The sequence below is a fragment of the Paecilomyces variotii genome, assembly GCF_004022145.1.
Source record: "Paecilomyces variotii strain CBS 101075 chromosome Unknown C8Q69scaffold_1, whole genome shotgun sequence".
Classification (NCBI taxonomy): Eukaryota; Fungi; Ascomycota; class Eurotiomycetes; order Eurotiales; family Thermoascaceae; genus Paecilomyces; species Paecilomyces variotii.
The window spans coordinates 4,673,283-4,693,762 of NW_021167140.1; the positions used below are offsets into that span (position 1 = coordinate 4,673,283).

General features: G+C 50.3%; 7 protein-coding genes across 7 annotated transcripts; 5 read left to right on the forward strand and 2 right to left on the reverse strand.

Annotated features, from left to right (window-relative positions):
• Window positions 1-112: 112 nt before the first annotated feature.
• C8Q69DRAFT_484863 (mitochondrial carrier domain-containing protein) lies at window positions 113-1,388 on the forward strand (the record flags this gene model as incomplete). The annotated part of the gene is made up of 6 exons (XM_028631795.1): window positions 113-162; window positions 226-337; window positions 430-562; window positions 630-722; window positions 793-849; window positions 919-1,388. 6 exons carry the CDS (start codon window positions 113-115, stop codon window positions 1,386-1,388), a joined length of 915 nt encoding a protein of 304 aa, XP_028489979.1.
• A 620-nt stretch (window positions 1,389-2,008) lies between these two features.
• C8Q69DRAFT_495569 (hypothetical protein) lies at window positions 2,009-4,071 on the reverse strand. Its single transcript, XM_028632234.1, has 3 exons — window positions 3,951-4,071; window positions 3,766-3,891; window positions 2,009-3,708 (listed from the first exon to the last, which is right to left on the reverse strand). Exons 1-3 carry the CDS (start codon window positions 3,972-3,974, stop codon window positions 2,164-2,166), a joined length of 1,695 nt encoding a protein of 564 aa, XP_028489980.1. The 5' UTR covers window positions 3,975-4,071; the 3' UTR covers window positions 2,009-2,163.
• Window positions 4,072-4,118: 47 nt separating this feature from the next.
• On the forward strand, window positions 4,119-9,219 carry C8Q69DRAFT_513218 (GRAM domain protein; the record flags this gene model as incomplete). The annotated part of the gene is made up of 3 exons (XM_028633308.1): window positions 4,119-4,130; window positions 4,632-5,251; window positions 5,401-9,219. The coding sequence occupies 3 exons, from the start codon at window positions 4,119-4,121 to the stop codon at window positions 8,834-8,836; spliced, it is 4,068 nt and encodes a 1,355-aa protein (XP_028489981.1). The 3' UTR covers window positions 8,837-9,219.
• A 1,078-nt stretch (window positions 9,220-10,297) lies between these two features.
• On the reverse strand, window positions 10,298-12,747 carry C8Q69DRAFT_55438 (integral membrane protein). The gene is made up of 3 exons (XM_028633780.1): window positions 11,776-12,747; window positions 11,175-11,720; window positions 10,298-11,105 (listed from the first exon to the last, which is right to left on the reverse strand). The coding sequence occupies exons 1-3, from the start codon at window positions 12,488-12,490 to the stop codon at window positions 10,384-10,386; spliced, it is 1,983 nt and encodes a 660-aa protein (XP_028489982.1). The 5' UTR covers window positions 12,491-12,747; the 3' UTR covers window positions 10,298-10,383.
• A 1,412-nt stretch (window positions 12,748-14,159) lies between these two features.
• Window positions 14,160-14,921, forward strand: C8Q69DRAFT_55444 (ribosomal protein S14). The gene is made up of 3 exons (XM_028633781.1): window positions 14,160-14,295; window positions 14,380-14,479; window positions 14,626-14,921. Exons 1-3 carry the CDS (start codon window positions 14,234-14,236, stop codon window positions 14,632-14,634), a joined length of 171 nt encoding a protein of 56 aa, XP_028489983.1. The 5' UTR covers window positions 14,160-14,233; the 3' UTR covers window positions 14,635-14,921.
• An 874-nt stretch (window positions 14,922-15,795) lies between these two features.
• C8Q69DRAFT_441374 (hypothetical protein) lies at window positions 15,796-16,740 on the forward strand (the record flags this gene model as incomplete). Its single annotated transcript, XM_028628743.1, has 1 exon — window positions 15,796-16,740. The coding sequence occupies one exon, from the start codon at window positions 15,796-15,798 to the stop codon at window positions 16,738-16,740; it is 945 nt and encodes a 314-aa protein (XP_028489984.1).
• Window positions 16,741-18,225: 1,485 nt separating this feature from the next.
• Window positions 18,226-20,324, forward strand: C8Q69DRAFT_55481 (RNP domain protein). The gene is made up of 4 exons (XM_028633782.1): window positions 18,226-18,628; window positions 18,891-19,188; window positions 19,246-19,464; window positions 19,526-20,324. Exons 1-4 carry the CDS (start codon window positions 18,432-18,434, stop codon window positions 19,868-19,870), a joined length of 1,059 nt encoding a protein of 352 aa, XP_028489985.1. The 5' UTR covers window positions 18,226-18,431; the 3' UTR covers window positions 19,871-20,324.
• The last annotated feature ends 156 nt before the right edge of the window (window positions 20,325-20,480 follow it).

Sequence of the window (20,480 nt, forward strand, 5' to 3'; positions counted from 1 at the left end):
CATCCGGACTCTACGACAATTCCACACGGACAAATATCAATATCAATATATATCGTTATTCGTCCGTGAATGGATCCAACTTAGAAACGCGAGGGGAAAAAGGATCATCACAATGGCTACTCCGCCTCCTGCCTCGAGCGCACTGGTGCAAGAGCCCATAGAGTACGATTCTGGTGTTTTCCTCATGCATAAGAAAGGATGTATAAGCTGATATACGAATCTCAGGTATGACTACGAGGGTCTCGCGCCTGGGACAAGTCTAGGTGCGAACCTGGCTGCGGGTGCTTTCGCTGGCATTATGGAGCATACAGTTATGTATCCTGTTGATGCTATTAAGGTCGTAATATGAATGGATCCTTTGTTTTCTTGTGTTTTGTTTCTTGCTGTTTGTTTCAGTTCCATCTGACTTGGGAGCCTCTTGGTATATAGACCAGACTGCAGGTTCTCAGTCCGTCACCGGGTGCGGTGTACAATAGCATGGGAAGCGCTGCTACGAGGATGTTCCAACGAGAAGGACTACGGTCTATGTGGAGAGGAGTCAACAGTGTAATTCTCGGAGCTGGTATGTTTTGCATCTTCTCTTAAGTACGTTGCTCTTTTTCTAATTCTAACCTCCATCCGCACTATAGGCCCTGCCCATGCAGTCTACTTTGCCACGTACGAAGGAGCCAAGGAGCTTCTTGGAGCCACATCATCAACAGAACATTATATTCTGGAAACAGGTATGTTTTATCATCCCCTTACCATATTCCAACCTACGTAAGTTACTCAAGACTAATAAAATACGAAAAGCTACCGCTGGCGCTTTAGCCACCATGGCGAGCGACGCCCTCATGAACCCATTTGACGGTACTGATGCCTTCCTCAAACAAGACATCGAATACCACCACAGAAGCTAACCAGATAATATATATACAGTCGTCAAGCAACGCCTTCAGCTTCACGACTCAACCTACCGCGGTAGCATCGACTGCGCGACTACAATGTACCGCACCGAAGGACTCCGATCCTTCTTCATCTCTTACCCAGCCACCATTTGCATGACAATACCCTTTGCCGCTATCCAATTCGCTGCGTACGATTCCTTTTCGAAAATCCTCAACCCCACCGGGACGTATGACCCGCTCAAGCACTCTGTTGTTGGCGGCCTGGCAGGATCGCTTGGTGCCGTGTTGACGAATCCGTTGGATGTCGTCAAGACCCTGTTGCAGACCAAGGGGAGTAGTCCCGATCCGCGCATTCGGAGCTGTAATGGCTTGTGGGCTGCGACGAAATTGGTCTATCAACTGGAGGGTTATCGAGGTTTTGGGAGGGGAATGGTCCCTAGGACTGTTAATATTGCTCCGAGTACGGCGATTTGTTGGATGTCGTATGAAATGGCGAGGTGAGTGAGCTAAAAAAAAAAAGAAAAAGAAAAAGAAAAAAAAAAGAAAGAAAAAAAAGAAAAAAAAAGAAAAAAAATCTATGTGAGCATAATAAGTACTGACTACTAGTTATTCTATAGACATTATCTTACAAAATCTCCCCAGTGAGGCCAGTCCCCTATAGTTCTTAATTGGGCGGGGGTGATATGTGCACACTTTCCAAGAATTGTACTTGACTAGTGTGTCTACTATTTGCGTAATGGCGTGAAATGGTGTAATTAGAATTTATATTTAGCGCTGTTTGATGATGCAACCTCATACCAGATATACTAGAGAGCATGATATAAAAAGTACTATCTAACATGTGGTCTTCAGCTTGGGGACTGGGCTGATAACTTCCTCCCTCGTCTTAGATAATGATCTATAGCGATTTTTTTAGAGTGAAGGATTGTCATTTCTGTTTAGTATGGTGCTCTCTAGCTTATCATTGTCTGGGAGGGGGAATATTGTGAAATAATGTCATGCGCACTGCTTTATATCTTAGAAGGGATCCTCGCGCCGTGATCTACTATAGCGAGGATTTTTTGTTTTATATTTTCTTGGTGTTTTGCTCTACGAATTCTTCTTTCATGGCTCGGCCAAGTCATGCAGCATCCGTAAATTATTGTAATACTTGAATTGAAGCCTAAATCATAATTCGTCCTTCGTAGATATTCATACATACTGCTGATAAAGACATAGGAATGAAGCCTCGTGTTTAAGGGGAATAAAAAAAGAATAATCGTGCCGTCATCGAGAACTATTCATCTCCCGCTGGGGGAGCACTTTCAGTCCTTGGAGTAGGTGGCACAGAATCACCAACTGTACTATCACCATCTCCGTTCCTCTTAGCACCCGTGCTGCTAGTTGCACCAGAAGCTTCTGCGTTGCGTCTGGTTTTAGCCCCTTCTTTGAGCTTCTCCCATCGTTCCCGGTACCGGCCCAACACGCTCTTCAGCTTTTCATTTTCGCGGCCGACTTTCTCGAGATCTTTCTCGGCACGTCGGACCTTCTCCTCGAGTTCTTTCAGCCGCTGGTCACTCTCGTCTCCTGCTGGGCGCTGCTGGTGTGGCACAGTAGAAGGTACAGGAGACGGAAGGCTAATCGGTTGCCCAGCTGGATTGTGTTGATGCATCGCTTTCAGAGATTGTTGGAGTGCCAGGGATGACGTCTGAGCGTTTACCTCCCACATATGTAAACGCTTGGACAGAGTATCTGAGAGCTGCTTCAGAGCCTCATTCTCCATACGCAGCTCCTCCAGGGTCTTAGTATTTCTGAAGCCAGATGCATCCGTACTGCGTGAGGCTTTTCCCTTATTCCTGCTGCCGCCCAGATTTTGGACCATCTCAGGAGAAGACGGAGTCTCACGAGCATCAACGAAGTCTTCTTCCTCGTCCATGCTGTTTCGTCGTGCTTCCTTCTCGGCCCTGGAGAGTATCCCGGCGTAAGAGACGGTGCCACCTGTGGTGGGAACGACGTAAAACGATTCCGCTGCGCTTCCAGGTGTTCCTCCATTAGTGTCGCGGATAGCTCGCAGGGCGGCGCGTGAGAAAAGCCTGTTCACGTCTGGTTCAGAAACGGGGCGATCACGAGTCGCATTGGCGCGGTCAACTTTGGTCTCGGCAAGTGACTTCTGACGAGCTGAGTCTGTATGTCCGGAGGTATCACTGCCCAGAGGAAGACCTGCAAAAGCCAACGGCGCAGAGAGCTTGGATATAAGCCCTTCAAAAGTGGAGTAGAAGCGCTGAAATGGCTCCTCGGTTGAGAGAAGCCTGCTTTTTGGCTGTCCCGTCTCCGCGGCGTCTGCAGGGACAACCTGATGCGACGTGATATCTGTAGGGCTAATCGAAGGGGGCGCCCAGGGCTGCTTAGGCGCAGGTACTCTACCACTGCGTTCCCGTGCTGCCTGCGATTGAGCATCTCGCAGTCGTGCATCGCCCGTCCTTCCCTTTGGCGATTCAGTCATTCGAGCACCAGCATGGTGGGCGGATAATGTAGGTGACACCGGCGACGAACGACGAGGAGGGTTAGCTGGTATTCCGCGCGCAGATGCTAAATTACTCGCAATAGACGAGGTCTCCCTTGGCAGAGGAAGGTTGTGTCCTGGTAGCCGCGGGGGATGCTGATGAGCGTCGGCCGTTATCTTCGCTGACCCCGCCTCACCAGTTACTGGCAGATTGCCTGCAGGATGAGATGCGACGCTGACGGAATCTCCAACCGCCGCACTAGGATGCTCATGTTGAAATCGGAGGATCTCAGCCAGCTTCTTATGGTGTTGTTCGAGCAGGTGAAGCGTGCGCAGTGCCTGTAGAGAGCGTTGTTAGACCATCCATCCAGTTGAGGTGATGGAAATGATACGTACCTCCGGATCTGCATTGCTCTGAGCCGCTGTCGCAAACTCGCCTGCGGCTAGATCATGTTCTTCGCTGGCTGCTACAGGATTCGATTTGCGAGTCTCGATTAATGCGTTCCGCGCATGCGTGTGAGCCTGGGAATCGCCGGTCAGAACCTATTATTCCCACACGACCACTGTTCCAGGGCACGTACCAAGGTTAACGGAGCTGTCTCCATAGTTATTCGGTTAGCAGTGAGTGCTGAACAGCTGCCACTGCCGACGATGACTTCAGGCGCAGTGTCAGCTTGTCGCGATGGCTGCTGTGAACAATTAATGAACAATTAACTAAGTATGCGGGCAAGACCAGACCCTGTGACGCCATGACGAAGACGGTAAGTTACGTACGAGGCGTTACGGGAATACGCCAAAGTTACCTGTTTCGGACGCGGGAAACGGGGTAAAACACGTAAGGTTCAGATCGGCCGTTCCAGGCGGGCTGGGCTGGGGTGGGAGGTACTCTCGTGGTACTTACTTTGAGCTGCAAACAGCACCGACTTGTAAGTACCTTCCAGGTCACTCCGCTGGTCTTGGCTCACCGCCCCCCGCAGCCTCCTGAGAACGACAGACAAGACGGCAGCTCAGCTCAAGGAGAACGCCTCCACCTCCCCCCGTACTCTCAATAATAATACTACGGTGCTATCTAGCCATCATTTCTACCGTCTCTCCCATCTCCAAAGCCATCCACCGCCAGCCTCCTGGAACGGACAATGCTGCGGGCTGGCCTTGATCTTTCATCCTCAGATCCCGTCTTGACAGTCGTCCTCCCGTACTACGCTCCTTGCAGGCGCTTGGCACCAACTGCTCATACGTGCTGCTAACATCACCGCTGCCAGCCGGTAACAGATCATGTCCTTGCGTCCTTAAAATCATACCGTTACTATTCCATTCCCTCGGACTTCAGGCGCAGGCGCTATCCATCATCAACTAGGGACGACACACTCGATTTCATCATTGGGGACTTTTGCGAGTTGAAGGAACAAGCACAGGCACAGGCACAGGCACAAGCACAAGCACATATATCCATGGACATTGCGCACGAGACATCACCCGCTCCCGCTGACCCTAAGAAGGTCTTTGGGAACCCTCAGCGCCATTGGACCATTGCCAATGATGTAGACAATACAGCCAATGTGTCCAAGGGCACTCGACGGTCGTCGACGGAATCCACTAGCGACATACTCAGACCGCAAACCAGCGGGGGTTCGGAGGATAAGGCACATGCCAACGGGATATCGAAGCTCTTCCCCAAAGGACGGCGATGGAGGAAGAAGTCAGACAATGAGTTGTCATCGCAACTCAGTGCAGCCACAGACTCGCGAAGGGGTAGTGGTGTCGCTTCTCAGGACGGGAATTCAGGATCGGGTGCGTCGGGGACGTCTCTCAACGGCAGTCGGAGTCCACCGGAGAATGAACAGACAGGCAATCTCTTGACGGATGACTCTGAGCCTGATGGGTAAGTCAACGCTACTATGTTACGCCTGTGGTCAGCTGAACTTGTAAAAGTCCCTCGCAAGTTGCGTTCTGCCAATGGCCCTCAATACGCTACATGTCCTTTCCCTGTTAAAAGGACCAATGCCTCAGAACTAACACATTGTGTCGTAGGACTCCCTCCATCTCCGTTCAAGATTCTCACTCCGGATTCTACACATCTTCCTCTCCGCTCATCACGACTACTGCTGCAGATGACAACGATGACTCCAAGGCAGACAATGCAGATACTGCTTCGTCAGGCAGTGCGCCCGCTGTTCCCGCCTCCGACTCAAATCAGGACCTACCATTGAGGTCTTTCACGACAAACGATTCGACTCTTGAGATCCCAGGAGACGGCAGTTCGAAGAAGAGGAATGTTTCCCCGGGAAGAAGGCTGAAGGATGCTTTCAATCCTTCCCAGGAGAAGAAATCTCCAAGCGTCAGCCCGGACCGGACATCAGGAAAATCATCTGGCGGTAAAAGTGGGCGGAATATTTTCAGTCGCAGCAGGACTAATAGTCTCTCGGCCAAACGAGCGGCGAAGGCTGTCACTGAAAGTCCACCACCACCTGTTCCGAAACCCATCCCTACCGATGAGGTCGAGGACAGTTACAAAAATGGAACGTCGCCTGAGCGCGGTCCGAAGACCCCCCCGGAAAGTAGTATTCCTGCACCTCAAACGACAGTCACTCCTCCCACTCCCACAGATCTGCGACCTCTGAAAGTGACGACGGCGGATCTTACAACTTCCCCTGAGTCCGTCAAGGGACTGAACAACTTGCCGCCAGGGACTGTAGTTAGCCCGTCCGGAAACATGATATCTCACAGACGCGTGCGGTCAGCCTCTTCAGTTCATCAACCGAGTAAACTATCGAACTCGATAAGCGCCTCTCTGAGCCCAACATTCGAAGAATCAAAAACTGCCGGTTCCCGAACTCCATCGGCTAATCAACAAGGTGGTTTTTTCTCCTCAGTATTTTCTGTCGCTCAAAATGCAGCGTCTACGATAAGCAATACCCTAAATACACAAACGAGGGCTCGCAGTTCGACACAGCCTACGTCTCCAGATAATGAGAACCCATCCGCTGGCGAGATTTCTGGAATTTCCTCCCAAGCAACGAATGAACGAGAGGAGGAGAAAAGACAGATGGCTGTCGATACCCTTGGGAATGGTGACCTGAACATCAGTCAGTTCGACATTGAAGCCACCAGCGGGGGTGTGGTCACAACGAAGGATGGCGTTGTCATAACCAAACCGGATACAGCTGCTGACTATCGTAAAAGTACGGCATCGCAGCGAGACGAAGTGGCATCAAGGCTGGAGGACATGCGGGCTGCACGGGCTATCTCCATGGCGTATGGGAAGCCGTCCGAGGGCTCAACAACCCCGCCTGTCGCTGCAGGAGATGGACTGGAAGTTCGCCCCAGTGCTTCAATAATCGGACAGGGCTCTGGCGAACAGACAACCCCCACCGGCAGTGTCGTCGATGGGGAGCCCGGTAATAGTGTCAAAAGAAGTGGGAGTGTCCGCAGTCGCCTTGCACAGCGTCGACACAGAGGCTCCTCTGGGGCGACAATATCAACCATCGGTGCGGTGGGTGCCAGCGCTCTTGCTCTGGGGATACCAGGAGCGAACTCGAGTGCACCTCGTCTCACGGGCTTTGCCGTTGCTAGCAAGAAGCGAAATCGAGACTTCCATCAAACCTTCCGGAGTGTCCCTGAGGATGACTATCTCATCGAGGATTACAGTTGTGCGCTTCAGCGGGATATCATCCTTGCAGGCCGCATCTACATCTCCGAAGGCCATATCTGCTTCTCCAGCAATATTCTTGGCTGGGTGACCACGCTTGTAATCAGCTTTGACGAAGTAGTGGCGATCGAGAAGGAAAACACTGCTATGGTGTTTCCCAATGCAATCGCAATCCAGACGCTTCATGCTAGACACATCTTCCGAAGTCTACTTAGCCGAGAGACAACTTATGATGTGATGGTGAATATTTGGAAGATCAATCACCCTGCATTGAAGAGCTCCATCAACGGGACTCGGATCACGCAAGGAACTGGTGACAAGACCGAGAAAGCAGACGAGAGCGAGGCAGAAAGTGACTTATCGGATGAGGAAGAAATCTACGACGAAGACGAGGATGGTGATGGCATGGAGAGTTTCGTCGAAGCAGGAGAGGGGAGTGTTGCTGCGAGTGAGCATGAAGAACCTGCAAAGCCCCTCAGCCGCAAGGCATCTGGGATCCAGCAGAGCAGCAATGGGGCGACACCGTCCCCTGGGATCAATTTCACTAGTGATACCAAAGGTGGTGGGAAAGCTCCCGCAGCCGGGGAATCTGGCGCGGACTTCCCAGGACCTGCCACTCATGCGCCTACTGAGTTCACCGATCCCTCCGGACGATATGAGAGACTTATTAAAGATGAGGTCATCCCTGCACCTCTTGGCAAGGTGTATACACTAGTCTTTGGTCCCGCGTCTGGCGCATTCATGAACAAGTTCCTCCTCGAGGATCAAAAAGCTACTGAATTACAATTCGAAGATGATAAGAAGGGCCTGTCAAACGATACCAAAAGCCGACAGTACTCTTATATTAAGCCTCTCAACGGATCGATTGGACCCAAACAGACAAAGTGTATCAGCACCGAGACATTGGATTATCTTGATCTGGAAAAGGCAGTACTTGTGACTTTAGCAACGCAGACGCCCGATGTCCCTAGCGGAAACGTGTTTTGTGTCAAAACGAAATACTTGTTCACCTGGGCGCCTGGGAACCAGACACGGTTCTTGATGACGTGCACGATTGAGTGGTCAGGAAAGAGTTGGCTCAAAGGCCCCATCGAAAAGGGCGCAACTGACGGTCAAATTGCCTTCGGGAACGATCTCATCAGGGTCCTCAAGGCATCTGTCGTACCTCAGGGACGTGCAAATGGTGTAGCCAAGAGCGGTAGCAAGGCAGGCAAAGGCCGACGCAGGAAAGGAGATACTTCTACTTCTGAGGCCGCGACTGCAGCTGCTGTAAGCGCAGCGCTCGAGGCTAAGCAACGCGAAGCAGAGACTTGGGGCATTTTTGAACCTCTTCGTGGGCCGTTGGGTCCTATTCTGAGTCCCTTCAAAGTGCTATGGAATTCCAATGTCGCCCTTGGCATCATCGGCATTCTCCTGTTTATCGTCTTTGTCAGAGGTCCTGCAAGAGCCCCCACGTTGGTCCCAGGAGTGGCATATCCAGGTTTGACCGTACCGCAACGTCTCGCTGCCTACGAAGAAATGTGGGTGAGGGAGGAAAGCGAACTGTGGAATTGGCTGGAAGAAAGAGTGGGATTAGACGGACTCAGTTTTCCTGTTGTCGACACACGTTCCGGGTCCCAGGCACGCCAGGGGGAGCAGCGTAAACGGCTAAAGGGCGCCAATGACCTGAAGACGCGCATTAACGAGGAGAAGATGTCCCAACGCGAAATGGATGATGCGATCCGCGTGACGCGCGAGAGACTTAACATCCTTGAGGAAGTTGTGAAGAAGCGGAAAACGCAGAAGCAAAAGGATGAGGAAATCCATACCGAGCTTTAAAGTAGACTCTTGAGGCAAGCCTCAGGGTTCTCTGGCTATTATCATCTTTGTTGATACGTCGCAAAGTATATTTGTCGTTCCTTACTCGTGTTCTTGTTTTTGCTTTTTCATTTGTTATCAATAGCGGAGGGAAGCTAGCAATCCGCCTTGGTTGCTAGCTATACATCTGGCGTACATTCTGTTCCCTTGTCTTTTTAAGCATCTATTTGCGCTGTTTTTCTTTTTCCTTTTTGTCCCTTCGTTTTCGAGTCCTGGCTGGTACGGACCGGATCCAGGCATCAATGCTTTCGTCCCGTTCTGCGCAAAAAGTTCGGTGAACGCGGATGCTACTGGCCTTTTTTTTGTTCTTTGTTTCCTTGCTATTTCAGTCTTGACACCAGTTCTGTTTCCCTTGTTTTAACACACACTCAAAACTCACTCCTCTATGTTCGCTTACATCTCTCAGGGATCTCGTCCCCCGTCCCCCCTTTCAAATATCCGGGCTGGTCACACGGGCTTTGAATAACCAGTTCTCAATCTGTTGTTTTTCCTTTCCTTTTCTTTCTCTTTTCCATATAGCCTTTCTCTTCTTGTTCTCCTTTTTATCTCTCTCGGTCTGCAGCGTTCTGTAGCAATATTACACCCAGATAGAGCAAGCTCGACCTGAATCATTGAATTATTATAGCTAGACGATGCGCAATTCGTGGAGGTTCTTTCTTTTCCCCCGTGAATAAGAAAATTTTCCGAGGAATTTTATTCGAACGTCTTCTTCTTCAAGTCGTCAATTATCATTTGAAATAATTGATACTAGATAACTAATAGATAACCTTAGTAAGATGATATGCAATTCTAGACCGAGGACGGATGGATGCGGATGCGGATGCGGATGCTCGCCGGGATGCTTAGATGGATGGGTGCCCTTTGCCACCTACTCTATAGATCGATCCTATGGTACTCTGAAGTCAGCGGCGAAAGAACGGAAGGAAGGAATATTATCTACCAAACACCGAATATATCCCGTGTAGATAGATAATCGGAATCAAGAAAATTTTTATCGGAGTTCATCGGCTCGTTATACTTCTGCGCGGATACATACATACATACAGAAGTCCATATCGTATTCATTCGGCTCGGACATATTATCAATCAATCAATCAATGAATCAATCAGATCGATATACAAACCCCTCTAATAACACCTATACCTGTACAAATGGATGATGATCGTAAATCCAAACCAAAGTTTCCTCTCTAGAATGAATAGAGTGGGAAGGTGAGGGAAGGAGAAGAAAGGAAGACGTTATACATAATATCATGCCCGTGAGAAAAAAAAATGTTACATAGGGCTCAAGAAATATAGATGGTAAAAAAAAAAAGAAGCTTCCCATATCCAGCATTCATTGTTTACCGCTCATAATGCAGTTCCCAGTTCCATAGTCCAGTGTCATAATCAAAAAAAAAGAGCTTTTTCCCCTTCCAGTCTGGTGAATCGTTAAAAGGTGGGAAATGGAAGTCATTAAAAAGGTGTATATATGGCAAAGAAGCCGAGTTGAAAACGTTTCGGTCATTTCACGTGCCGGGGTAAGGCTGTAGGACCTCCAATTCGATGTTCCTTCGCTGTTCCTTCCTTCTTCTCTTGACCATCTTCTTCATGGCCTCTTCGGTCAGCTCCTGGCGGAAAAGCCGCTCGACAACGTCCTTCTTCCGTGTCATCCGGTCTCCGACCATGATGAGAACGCCTGCTGTGATGTTGCAGGTGATGGAGCAGCACAGAATCACGGTGGTGAGAGCGAAAGGCCGCACATGGTAGTTGATGGACCACGTGCAGGTACCGAGCGCGATCTGGAAGATGGAGTGGAAGTCCAGGAGAACCACGACAGCAACCAGAAGGCGCAGCGGGAAGGCATAATGGGTTACAGTCTCATGTGGCTTGTAGAAAGTGTGGGACTTCGAGAACTTGGCTTGATGGTGCATAAGGCGTTTCTGCTGCAGCGGGCTCAAGACAGTAAATTCCAGGTTCTTTTTGTCTCCCCTCTCGTTCCTCAGGTCTTCAAGATCGATATCTGTCTCTCGTAGCGACGGGAGGTCATTCTTGTTCTGCAGCTTGGGAAGCGCCCGCTTCTTTCGAAGCTTCCATGTGAGATGATGATAATGGGCTATAAAGATCATGTGATAAGTATCTACCGCTCGAAACGGTGCCAGACCGTCACCCATGATGGCGAAAAGGGCAACGAGGACGTTGTCGATAACATTGATAACGTAGAGTTGCCTTCCACCAACATTGATCCAACCTGCACGGACGGCTCACATTAGCCAGTGTCCTTACAGTATAGTTATACAAACTTCTAGGGGGTACGTACCGATCAAGAAGAGCACCCAGGCAAGACCGAACAGGGTGATGAGAGTCGCATACAGGAAAACGAGGAATCCCAGCGCTGTATAGGAGGGCGGGTTAGTTATACTTTCCGTAGAGGGCCGAAGAACAAACCACCTACGTTTCGAAATATATTTCCCGAAGCCTCTCATAGAACGCTTGAATTTGGACCGACGGGAATGCAGCATATGGCGGACGTGGTCGTTCAGTTCCCGTATATCCTCAACCGTCCAACCTTCCAGGTCGCTGTTATCCGGTAATACCGCGAATTGAGTTTCGTTTTCCGAAAGCGCAGAGGTAATGGCAGTCAGAGACCGCTCCAGAGTCTCACGGTCCTTGTCCTTGTCTACAGGCGAAAGCCCGTCCTCCTGCGGCTTCTGGGGCCCCTCCAAAGACTCATCGCTGCTAGACTCATCCGTCGGGCTTCGCGAGAGGGTATAAGTCGGCATACGATTGATGTATCGACCTAGATCCGGAACGAAAAGAGAGTTCTGGACGTTGGTGAGGGTCGATAGCGTCGAGACCTCCGGGTCTATTCTTGGTCAGAACGATGTCTTTGAGTCTTCTGGATCCCTGGTTATACGTACCGACGACGTCCAGAAAGTCAACGAACCGCGAGTCATATAGAGCTGAATTTCGACGAGCGCCCTGGTCTTGATCTGTCCCATGGTTTCCACTGATTGTCGACACTCTATTGCGACCGCTCAGTCGCGACCTGGCAGCCATGCTGGCGCGACGCAGCATACTGCGGTGATCCTGGCCCTCTCCGGCGGCGGGAGGGGGCGGCGCCAGGTGCTCGGGCGCATGTGAGGGTACGAGGCTGGCGGCGGAGGTCTCTTCTGTCAAGGGAAACATGCGCATCTGAGAGTCGCCGGTCTGGAGTCGCTGGAGGACGACTTGGGGCGGCGCAGACCATCGTCCTGGCCGTGGCTCTGAACTGCTGCGTCGACGTCCCTGCCATGAGTCTTCCTCGTCGATCGGGGACGCTTCCGGATTATATGGGTTGTATCTGATGTCGTTATATCTGATCTCGTTTGGGGCCTGGTTGGGGTTGGTCGTATTGGCATCGTTAATTTCCAGTCCATTTACGTGGATTTCAGGCGCAACGTGGGATATGGTATGAGCGGAGGATTCGGACGGTACACGGCGTAAGCGTATACTCGGCCGGCGGTTGCTATGCGAACTCTGCGATCCCCGGGGAGTCTGGAGATATGACGTTCTGGGTGAGGTCGGATCCCCGGGAAGCAGAAAGGCACGAGAGTTACGAGAGGTCTCGTCGCTGGATCCCTCGCCCGGGTCCATTGGGAAGAGTGGCAGATCCCAAAGCTTGAGACTGAAGAGGAAGAAGAAAAAAAGGAAAAAACCGAGAGATAGAGAGAGAGAGAGAGAGAGAGAGAAGAGGGTATCAAGACGAAGATCACGGTGGTACCGAGACCCAGGCTTGACTAAGCCATCCGTGGACAGCCTGACTTTTTGGCTTTTTTTCTGCTTATCCTGGCTCTGGCAGGTTCTGGCCGCAGGCAATATAGGCCTAGGACATGATATAAATCAATAATAATCACATACGGTTTCTCTCGGCTGCTCTTCTTTAAGGCTGTGGGGAGAAACAGCCCGTTCCCCCGCTAGAAAGCCGATGATTTGCCTCCCCGACTGGTTCTCGCCGCCCGTTCACCACGTTAGTCGCTGATCGCGAAACAGGCGGATCAATGCGTTTCAATCCAGTGCGCTGCTTAGATCTCTCTCTCCGCGTTTACTACTGGGGGCCAAGAGAAACGGGGCAGCGACAAGAGTATGCTATAGGATCTCACCTGCAGTGTCTAACAGATTGCAACTGACAAGATCAACCAGCGAGATGCTTCGAGTTTCGAGCGATCAAAACCGCTCACTGATGTGATGTCAGCGCGGAACTGATCTACCTTATCTGACCAGCTTGAAGTCTCCCGGCGTATCCGTCGCTTTTGAAATCGTTCCTTGTCCGGCTTTCGGAGTTGATTCTCTGGTTCTACCATACTTTTTGCGACGATGCCTGGAATAACAATACTAATAATCGTATCGTCTCGACTTTCATCTCTCCGAAGTGGCACCGAGCCACGTGCTCATCCAGTTAACCGCGCAGGGAAGAAACCACCAGATAACTACCTCTCTAGCATCGCAACAGAGACAAGGGAAATATATACATGTATATACCCTTGAAAAGCTGCTGCTTGTATACAAAAATGACGATCGAGGGCTGTGTGGTGATAGATTTTTGGCCGCATCCACTAACGAAGTTGGCTACCAAACAATCGCCCCAAAGGTGATTTCGAAGTTATACATACATCCATGTTGGTTCTGGCTGTTATGAGAGAGGAGGTGGGATGATGATTCTTACCTAGTTGCGTGCCACGCTATCTTATTATGAGAATGTCGGTTGCAGCACTTCGGAAACTGAAGCATGAGATAGCGTACCTAGCCTAGGATAGGTATCTTTAGAGGATTGATCTTCTTATGGGATATAATTAATTGCCCTTCTTTTCTATTGTTCTTCTGTTAATTTACTACCCTTCTCAATATCCTTATCACTATATTGCACTGCCATTCTAATGATAAGCCCACTCCCTTTCTCTTTCTCTATTGTATTGTATTCTAAGAAGCAGATGCGATAGAGCCGTTGATTGGTGATCATAGACCCAGCTGTAGGGCTCAACCCTAATCGCAATGTCCGCAACGCAGCAGATACAGAAGCTTCTAATAGATTCACCACGGTCTTCTTGAATAATACATGGGAGCTGTGTAGTTCGAAGAGATGCCATGATTCAAAATAATAGGATCGTTATTCGATTATCACTAATACCACTCAATAATAAAAGTCCATTGGTAAACCAGGACAAGGCCCGATATAATCACGTGATACAAATGGAGCGGCTGTCCCGATCGGGTTAGCCCTCGCTAAACGCCCCATCCGGGGCATTCTACAAGCACACAGACTGAAAGTCCTCACCATCTCGCTGCTGTTCCCTTTCCAACGACTTCGTCAACGAAAAGCTTCACGACGCCCAGCCCAACATGACGCACGAGTCGGTCTTCTACTCTCGCCCCCGCACCTACGGTAAGGGCAGCCGTCAGTGGTATGTGGAATCGAATCCAAGGCCGTCCTTTATCGGGATGTTTTTTTGATTTCGCAGATGACTGACGAGAAATTTGTTGTATAGCCGCGTCTGCGCGCACAAGGCTGGTCTGATCCGGAAGTACGGCCTCATCGTCTGCCGTCAGTGCTTCCGTGAGAAGTCCACCGACATCGGTTTCATCAAGGTAAATCACTTCCGTCCATATACTCGTTCCTGTTCGACAGGGACAAGAGACTCCGCTGTTTGGGTGGAATCATGGAAAGGGAAAATCAGTCATGTGTTGAAAAGGACGCTTGAAGACTAACACGTATCTTTTCTCCGTCCCTACAGTACCGATAGATTACTCAACCAACCAATCCCATCCAAACTGGCGTTGCGACGATTTTCAAATAACCGAAAAACCGAGTGGACTTCTTTTTTACGTTGGCAATGGAAGGCAACATGAAAAAAAAAGGCACGCATGAGACAGCAGTTGTGTCGAGGGGGAACAAGGGAAAAGGCGGATGGCTCGGTTTTTTTCGGGAAGCGTGACACGGTCAATTGGGTTGATTTCCAGATGGGTTGTCGAAGCGAAAGACAAGTTGTTGCATGGCGTTAGAACACCCTTGACAATCGGAACTGGGCGAGGTCCTTTGTTTCTTCTCTATGGTCCTCTCTCTGTGCCTCTGCTGCTGTACGCCCGCCGCGCATTCAATTAGCAATTGAAAATGCCTCCAATTCCAACATACCTCGTCCAGTGTGTTTGCTATATTTCTTGCGAGAGCGCGGCTCTACACACATCACTACTAACTACAGCATCGACTTTGTACGGCGTTTCGGGCACGGGCGACTCCCTCGAGATGCGTACGAACAAGTGGACCCGTAAATGATGTCCCCGAACTCCGACACATCCTTCAACCGCAAATCAAGTATAAACATGACCGAGCCAGCCTCGCTTATTATTGAAGATGGGGTGTAGGAATTTCCTGTGAACCTCCCCTGGATAGATAAATCAGCAGTCAGCCCCGAAGTAACCAACTGTAAGGACTTTGCCATATACCTAGACCAGACCAGTCTGTACACATCTACATTCAGCTCTCGTCTAAACATCCAATTCATGACCATCTCTATTCATCCTATTGAATAGGCCACCCTATTCTGAAGTCCATTCACAGAGTCATGTCCATATCTTATGCAAGAGAGTGCTTGTGTTATGCCACTTTACTGATTGATCTATATGCACCTACCCATTCATGAACTCCGCAACAATGAGCGGCATTGTCTTTGTCTTCTGTCAGTGTTGTTTCTTTATATACCAACCTTTTTTTATGTCCTGGCTGTTCAAAAGCATCTTCATCCCTTTCGCATTCTCTTTCATTTCATATCGTATGGAACTGCACTGCGCTAGATACTGCGATCTGTCTTCGTTGTGCCACTTCTACTCAAAAAACAAATAGGATAAAGCTTGATATCATCACGATTACAGAACTGCGCTTCTCTTCAAAAAAAGGGAAAGCAGTAATGGCTTCGACTTCTACTTCTACTTCTGCTTCTACTTCTGAACAATCTGATAATATTCAGTCGAAAATACCCATCATCATCCTAAACAGCGATGACAGCTCCTCCTCTTCCTCCGACGATGACGACGATGATGTCCAAATCATCTCAGTGAGAAGTGTACAGAACAACAAGAAGAATCACCATCATGGAGAGAAAAATGCTCCAGGACCTTCTGACGCCAACGTCTACCAAGAATCCATTACATCTTCTCAACCACCAAAGCGCTTGCGCTCGCTAGAGAGAGCAGAAACGAACAGTTCTCCTCCCCCGAAGAAACAACGACGTAGTACTGAACCCGAACCTCAAAACGGCCCAGATATGCCACCTTGCAACACTTCCGGGATCACTATGGGGCAATTCAACGAACGCTACGGGTCGAGAATAACAGCAGAAACTCCGATACGTCCTTCTGATCCAGAGGATAAGAATAATAATATACATCCATCTCCATCTCCATATACGAAGGAATTCTTCATCGATCTAGCTGATACGATCTCCATCATCTTCCCTATCGGTTCGTTCGCTTCGAAACATAACTGTTCGCCAGCTGAGGTTTCGCGCGCTATCAGCGCGGTGGTTACCAGTCCGTTGCTGGATCCGGAGTTACATGAATCCTGTTCTTGGGGAGATGGCTCTTCTTCTGCGATGTCTATAGAGGAGTATGGGAGGATGATGGTGGATATTTGGAAACAGAGGTATAGGAAGATGGTGATTGCGGATGAGGATGTGAGTTGGGGGGGATTGAATGGTGATGGTGGAAGCAGTGGGAGGGGAGAGAGGGACGTGGCTGATGTTGAAAAGGACGAACCGACGACTACGAGACGGTGGATGGAAAGAGATGTGTTTGGGATCTATGTGGAGTGTGAACCGTCTGTTGGAGAGCAGTCGTCGGTGATTGAGGTTTAGGGGAGCGTGTGGTGAGGAAATGATGTTTGGATGCAACGGTTCTGAGCGCAAGAAACTAGTCTAGGATGGAGAAGAGTGGTGGTACAACGGTGAAGAAAGCCAGACAGGGGGTGCTTTGGCCCATGCGTCGCTCATGCAAGTTACCAACGGTCGGATCTTACCCATGAAGGAGATGCGAACAGGAGATCCATAGCAAGAGAAATTTCCGGTTATGAATGTTCAAAGTATCCGAATGTCTAGCTATCATATCAATCTGTCTACAGTTGATCACAGGATTGCCAGAGTTGCAACGTTGTCCGTAACATTAGTTAACTATTCTTACCGATGAATTGGTCATCTAGCATAATAACCTTGGAATAATGCTCTGAAGGTAGTATCCCAAATGATAACAAAGCCTATCATGGAAACCGTTCTCTATACTCGTGTGGTGACTGTCAAGGAGAAGAATCTATCTCTCCTACGAGTTAGAAGTAATAATAATGCACGAGAGTAGTATGGTAAATCAGGCAGATCATGTCGCTGGTGCCAGGATCTTACCTACCTTACCTGGCCCACTTAAATTAGACTCGAGTAGCTCCGTCAGAAGATGTCCAGCGCTCCGTAGCTCTAAGCGAGGATCGTATCGTTAAGTACTTCTGGAAGTGTGTTTAATTCAGTTGTTTAGCGGAGATATATTGTGTCTAGAAAATACGGAGGTGTTGTAATAATAGCAGGATGAAAATGTTCTATGCATCTGTGGAGTACTGAATTTCTAGGTAAATCGTGGAATGTGGAATGCTATAGGGTATCGATAGATGGTGCAGTGGCAAGTGGCGGGGGCGAGTCAAATGGTTACTGCCAACGTAGACAGCACAGGTATATAGGTACTATACTTTGAGTTACTGGTAGCAATGCAGCGATAGTGCAGCTGGAGTGGACGGACTATTGTCTCTGAGCGTGCGGAAAGTGACCACGACTGCTGGTGATGGCCATCGACGTGTACCTAATAATTATTTTATCTACATACTACTGTTCCTGCCGATCGTGGCAGCAGCCCCTTGGCCTGGCTACGTCACGGGCTTTTTAGCGGCAGAAAGCGGTGAATACCTTATTAATGCACACTAGAAGGTGGGGATGTCCATTGGCGCCTCAGGAGTCGGTCTGTCTGGCTGCCTGGCTGGATGTCCATGGGTCTTGGAGATAGCGCCAGTAGACTATACGAGAGAGCTTGAACCGGGCCCCAGCGAAGGCTCCAGACATGGTCTGCCTGGAATACCAACGGTACTCGATGCTAGTTAGTTAGAGAGAGCGGTTCACAGTCCCGTAAGCAACAGAGTATTAGTATGGTAAAACTGTAACTTAACAGATTATTATTTCGCAGTGCAATCATCACCATCACCGCCTTCCGGTTACCCAAAAGTGCGCCACCCTTCTCGGCCTAGCGCCCGGTCGTGCCTCACCTGCCCTTTTTTCACACCTTCTCCTTTCTCCATCCCCCATCCAGACATCAACCTTCCCCAAAGGCATCGATCACGTCCGTATCAACTTCCTCTCCAACTTCCAGTATCTAGGGCACCAAGCTACCCTTCTCCTCCCCCCCCTCTTCAAGTTTCTCCCACACAAGGCAGCCTTCAGCTACCTGAGTCCTTTTCCACACGGTCAAAGCTCTTCTCGTCAACTCAAACAAAGACCTCGTGTCCTCAGCCATCAACATGTCTTCTGCCGTCGACAACCTCGCCGACAACCTGGCTTCCACCACCATTAACGATACCAACGGCACTTCCCCTGCCGCCGCCCAGACCGATGCGGCGGCCGCCAGTGCCGATGAAGGTCGTCGGTTGTACATTGGGAACCTCGCGTATGCGACCACTGAGGGGGAGCTCAAGGAGTTCTTCAAGAACTACACCATGTGAGTGTGCTCTGCTCTGTGTCTCTCTTTTTGTTTGTCGTTTCATCCTGCGCTGGTGAAAGAAGGTCTATCATCAGCGGTCGGGAGATTGTGGTATTATTATCACCGCTGGCAAGGTTATGTTATGGCGGAAGTGCGCTGTAACCGTAACACTGGCCTGTTCATGTGTGGGCCGTCACTGATGCCTGACTTCCGCCTGTCGTCCATGCGCCTCACGATGCCAGAGAATCTAGGAAATAGCGGCTAACCATCAAAATCACAGTGAAAGCACCTCCATTCCGGTGAACCCTCGCACCAACCGCCCGGTTGGCTATGCGTTTGTCGACCTTGCCACTGCCCATGAGGCCCAGAACGCCATCCAGGAGCTGTCAGGCAAGGAGATCCTCGAGCGCAAGGTCTCTGTCCAGGTCGCTCGCAAGCCCGAGCCTGCAGAGGCCAAGGCGGAGGGTGCTGTGAGTGGTGGTGAGGGTGCCAGCGGCAACGAGGGCCGCAAGAGGGGATCGGGCCGGGGCCGTGGCCGCGGTCGTGGCCGTGGTGGCCGTTTCGGACGTGGTGGTCGCGTAAGTCTTTACCTTCGACCAGATATATTCAGAACTTGGCTAACAGGATCGGCTCAGCAGCAGCAGCAGCAGAACGGCGAGCATGCGGAGCCCACCAACGTGCCCGGTCAGGTCGCTCCTCTGACTGAGGTCACCAACGAGAACCAGGCGGAGGCTCCCAAGGACGCCAAGCCTCGTGGCCGCCCCCAGAAGCAGCGTGGCCCTCCTGAGGATGGTATCCCATCCAAGACCAAGGTTATGGTGGCCAACCTGCCCTATGATCTGAGTGAGGAGAAGGTGCGATCACACCCCTGTTATTATGGTTTCCTGGCATTATCAGTACTGACTTCGGCTATAGCTCAAGGAGCTCTTCGCCGCCTACGAGCCCGTTTCCGCCAAGATCGCTCTCCGCCCTATTCCTCGCTTCATGGTCAAGAAGCTGCAGGCCCGTAACGAGCCCCGCAAGGGTCGTGGCTTCGGTTTCGTCACCCTCGGTTCCGAGGCTCTCCAGCAGAAGGCCGTCGAGGAGATGAACGGCAAGGAGATCGAAGGACGTGAGATCGCTGTCAAGGTCGCCATTGACAGCCCCGGCAAGGAGGACGATGCTAACGCTGCTGCTCCCGCCGATGCGCAGGCGCCCGCCGGAGAGGCTGCCGCTCCCGCTGCTGCTCCGGCTGAGGAGAACGCGGCTCCCGCTGCTTAAATGACAAGATCCGTTTTTTGCCCAAACGGTGATGGATGGGGAAGGGGATGATCGTGGGGCTGGTGATCAGTATGATGGATATTTTCATAGTACGCATCGGAGGATGCGGTCTTACACTGTGGATATCTCTTACTATTCAGCAGACCTAAGGTGATGACGAATTTCATGTGTCTACAGTCTACCATGACCACATAATATGGGGACGCGCAGGATGATTCTGGTTGAAGGAACCCGTGTGGAGGGTTGCCTATTCAATCGTGGCCTGTATCTTAGAAACCATTTAACTTTATGATTTGCCTCAAGGCTGGCCTTGTAGAAGGTATCTTTGGTGCATTCTATACGACGTATATATCTTATTCTTTTGAGAGTCTGTAGCGGTCCTGGTATGGCAGGCTAGCTCGGCCAAATCGGTAAAACCCAGGATAATCGCCATGGACGGGTAAATTCTATTGGCATTGGTTGCTCTGAACAGCAGCAGCGTTGTTCATGGTCGAGGTCGGGGCTGGCCCATGGATTGCTCGCTTTCTCCGCTAAAGTCAGTCTGGCAAAAGGCGGGAGAACGCCACCGTCTTATGGCAGAGAAACCAACTCTCATCCTTCTTGAAATTAA

Bases quoted from the DNA above. Each gene is read 5' to 3' on its own strand.
- C8Q69DRAFT_495569 (XM_028632234.1), bottom strand. From the start codon at position 3,974: ATGGAGACAGCTCCGTTAACCTTG. The intron at 3,892-3,950 runs GTACGTGCCCTG...GGCGATTCCCAG, and splicing joins AGACAGCTCCGTTAACCTTG to GCTCACACGCATGCGCGGAA. The intron at 3,709-3,765 runs GTACGTATCATT...CGCTCTCTACAG, and splicing joins AGAGCAATGCAGATCCGGAG to GCACTGCGCACGCTTCACCT.
- C8Q69DRAFT_55438 (XM_028633780.1), bottom strand. From the start codon at position 12,490: ATGGACCCGGGCGAGGGATCCAGCGACGAGACCTCTCGTAACTCTCGT. The intron at 11,721-11,775 runs GTACGTATAACC...GACCAAGAATAG, and splicing joins TGACTTTCTGGACGTCGTCG to ACCCGGAGGTCTCGACGCTA. The intron at 11,106-11,174 runs GTACGTACCCCC...CCGTCCGTGCAG, and splicing joins CTGGGTGCTCTTCTTGATCG to GTTGGATCAATGTTGGTGGA.
- C8Q69DRAFT_55444 (XM_028633781.1), top strand. From the start codon at position 14,234: ATGACGCACGAGTCGGTCTTCTACTCTCGCCCCCGCACCTACGGTAAG. The intron at 14,296-14,379 runs GTATGTGGAATC...TTTGTTGTATAG, and splicing joins GGTAAGGGCAGCCGTCAGTG to CCGCGTCTGCGCGCACAAGG.
- C8Q69DRAFT_55481 (XM_028633782.1), top strand. From the start codon at position 18,432: ATGTCTTCTGCCGTCGACAACCTCGCCGACAACCTGGCTTCCACCACC. The intron at 18,629-18,890 runs GTGAGTGTGCTC...TCAAAATCACAG, and splicing joins TTCTTCAAGAACTACACCAT to TGAAAGCACCTCCATTCCGG. The intron at 19,465-19,525 runs GTGCGATCACAC...CTTCGGCTATAG, and splicing joins ATGATCTGAGTGAGGAGAAG to CTCAAGGAGCTCTTCGCCGC.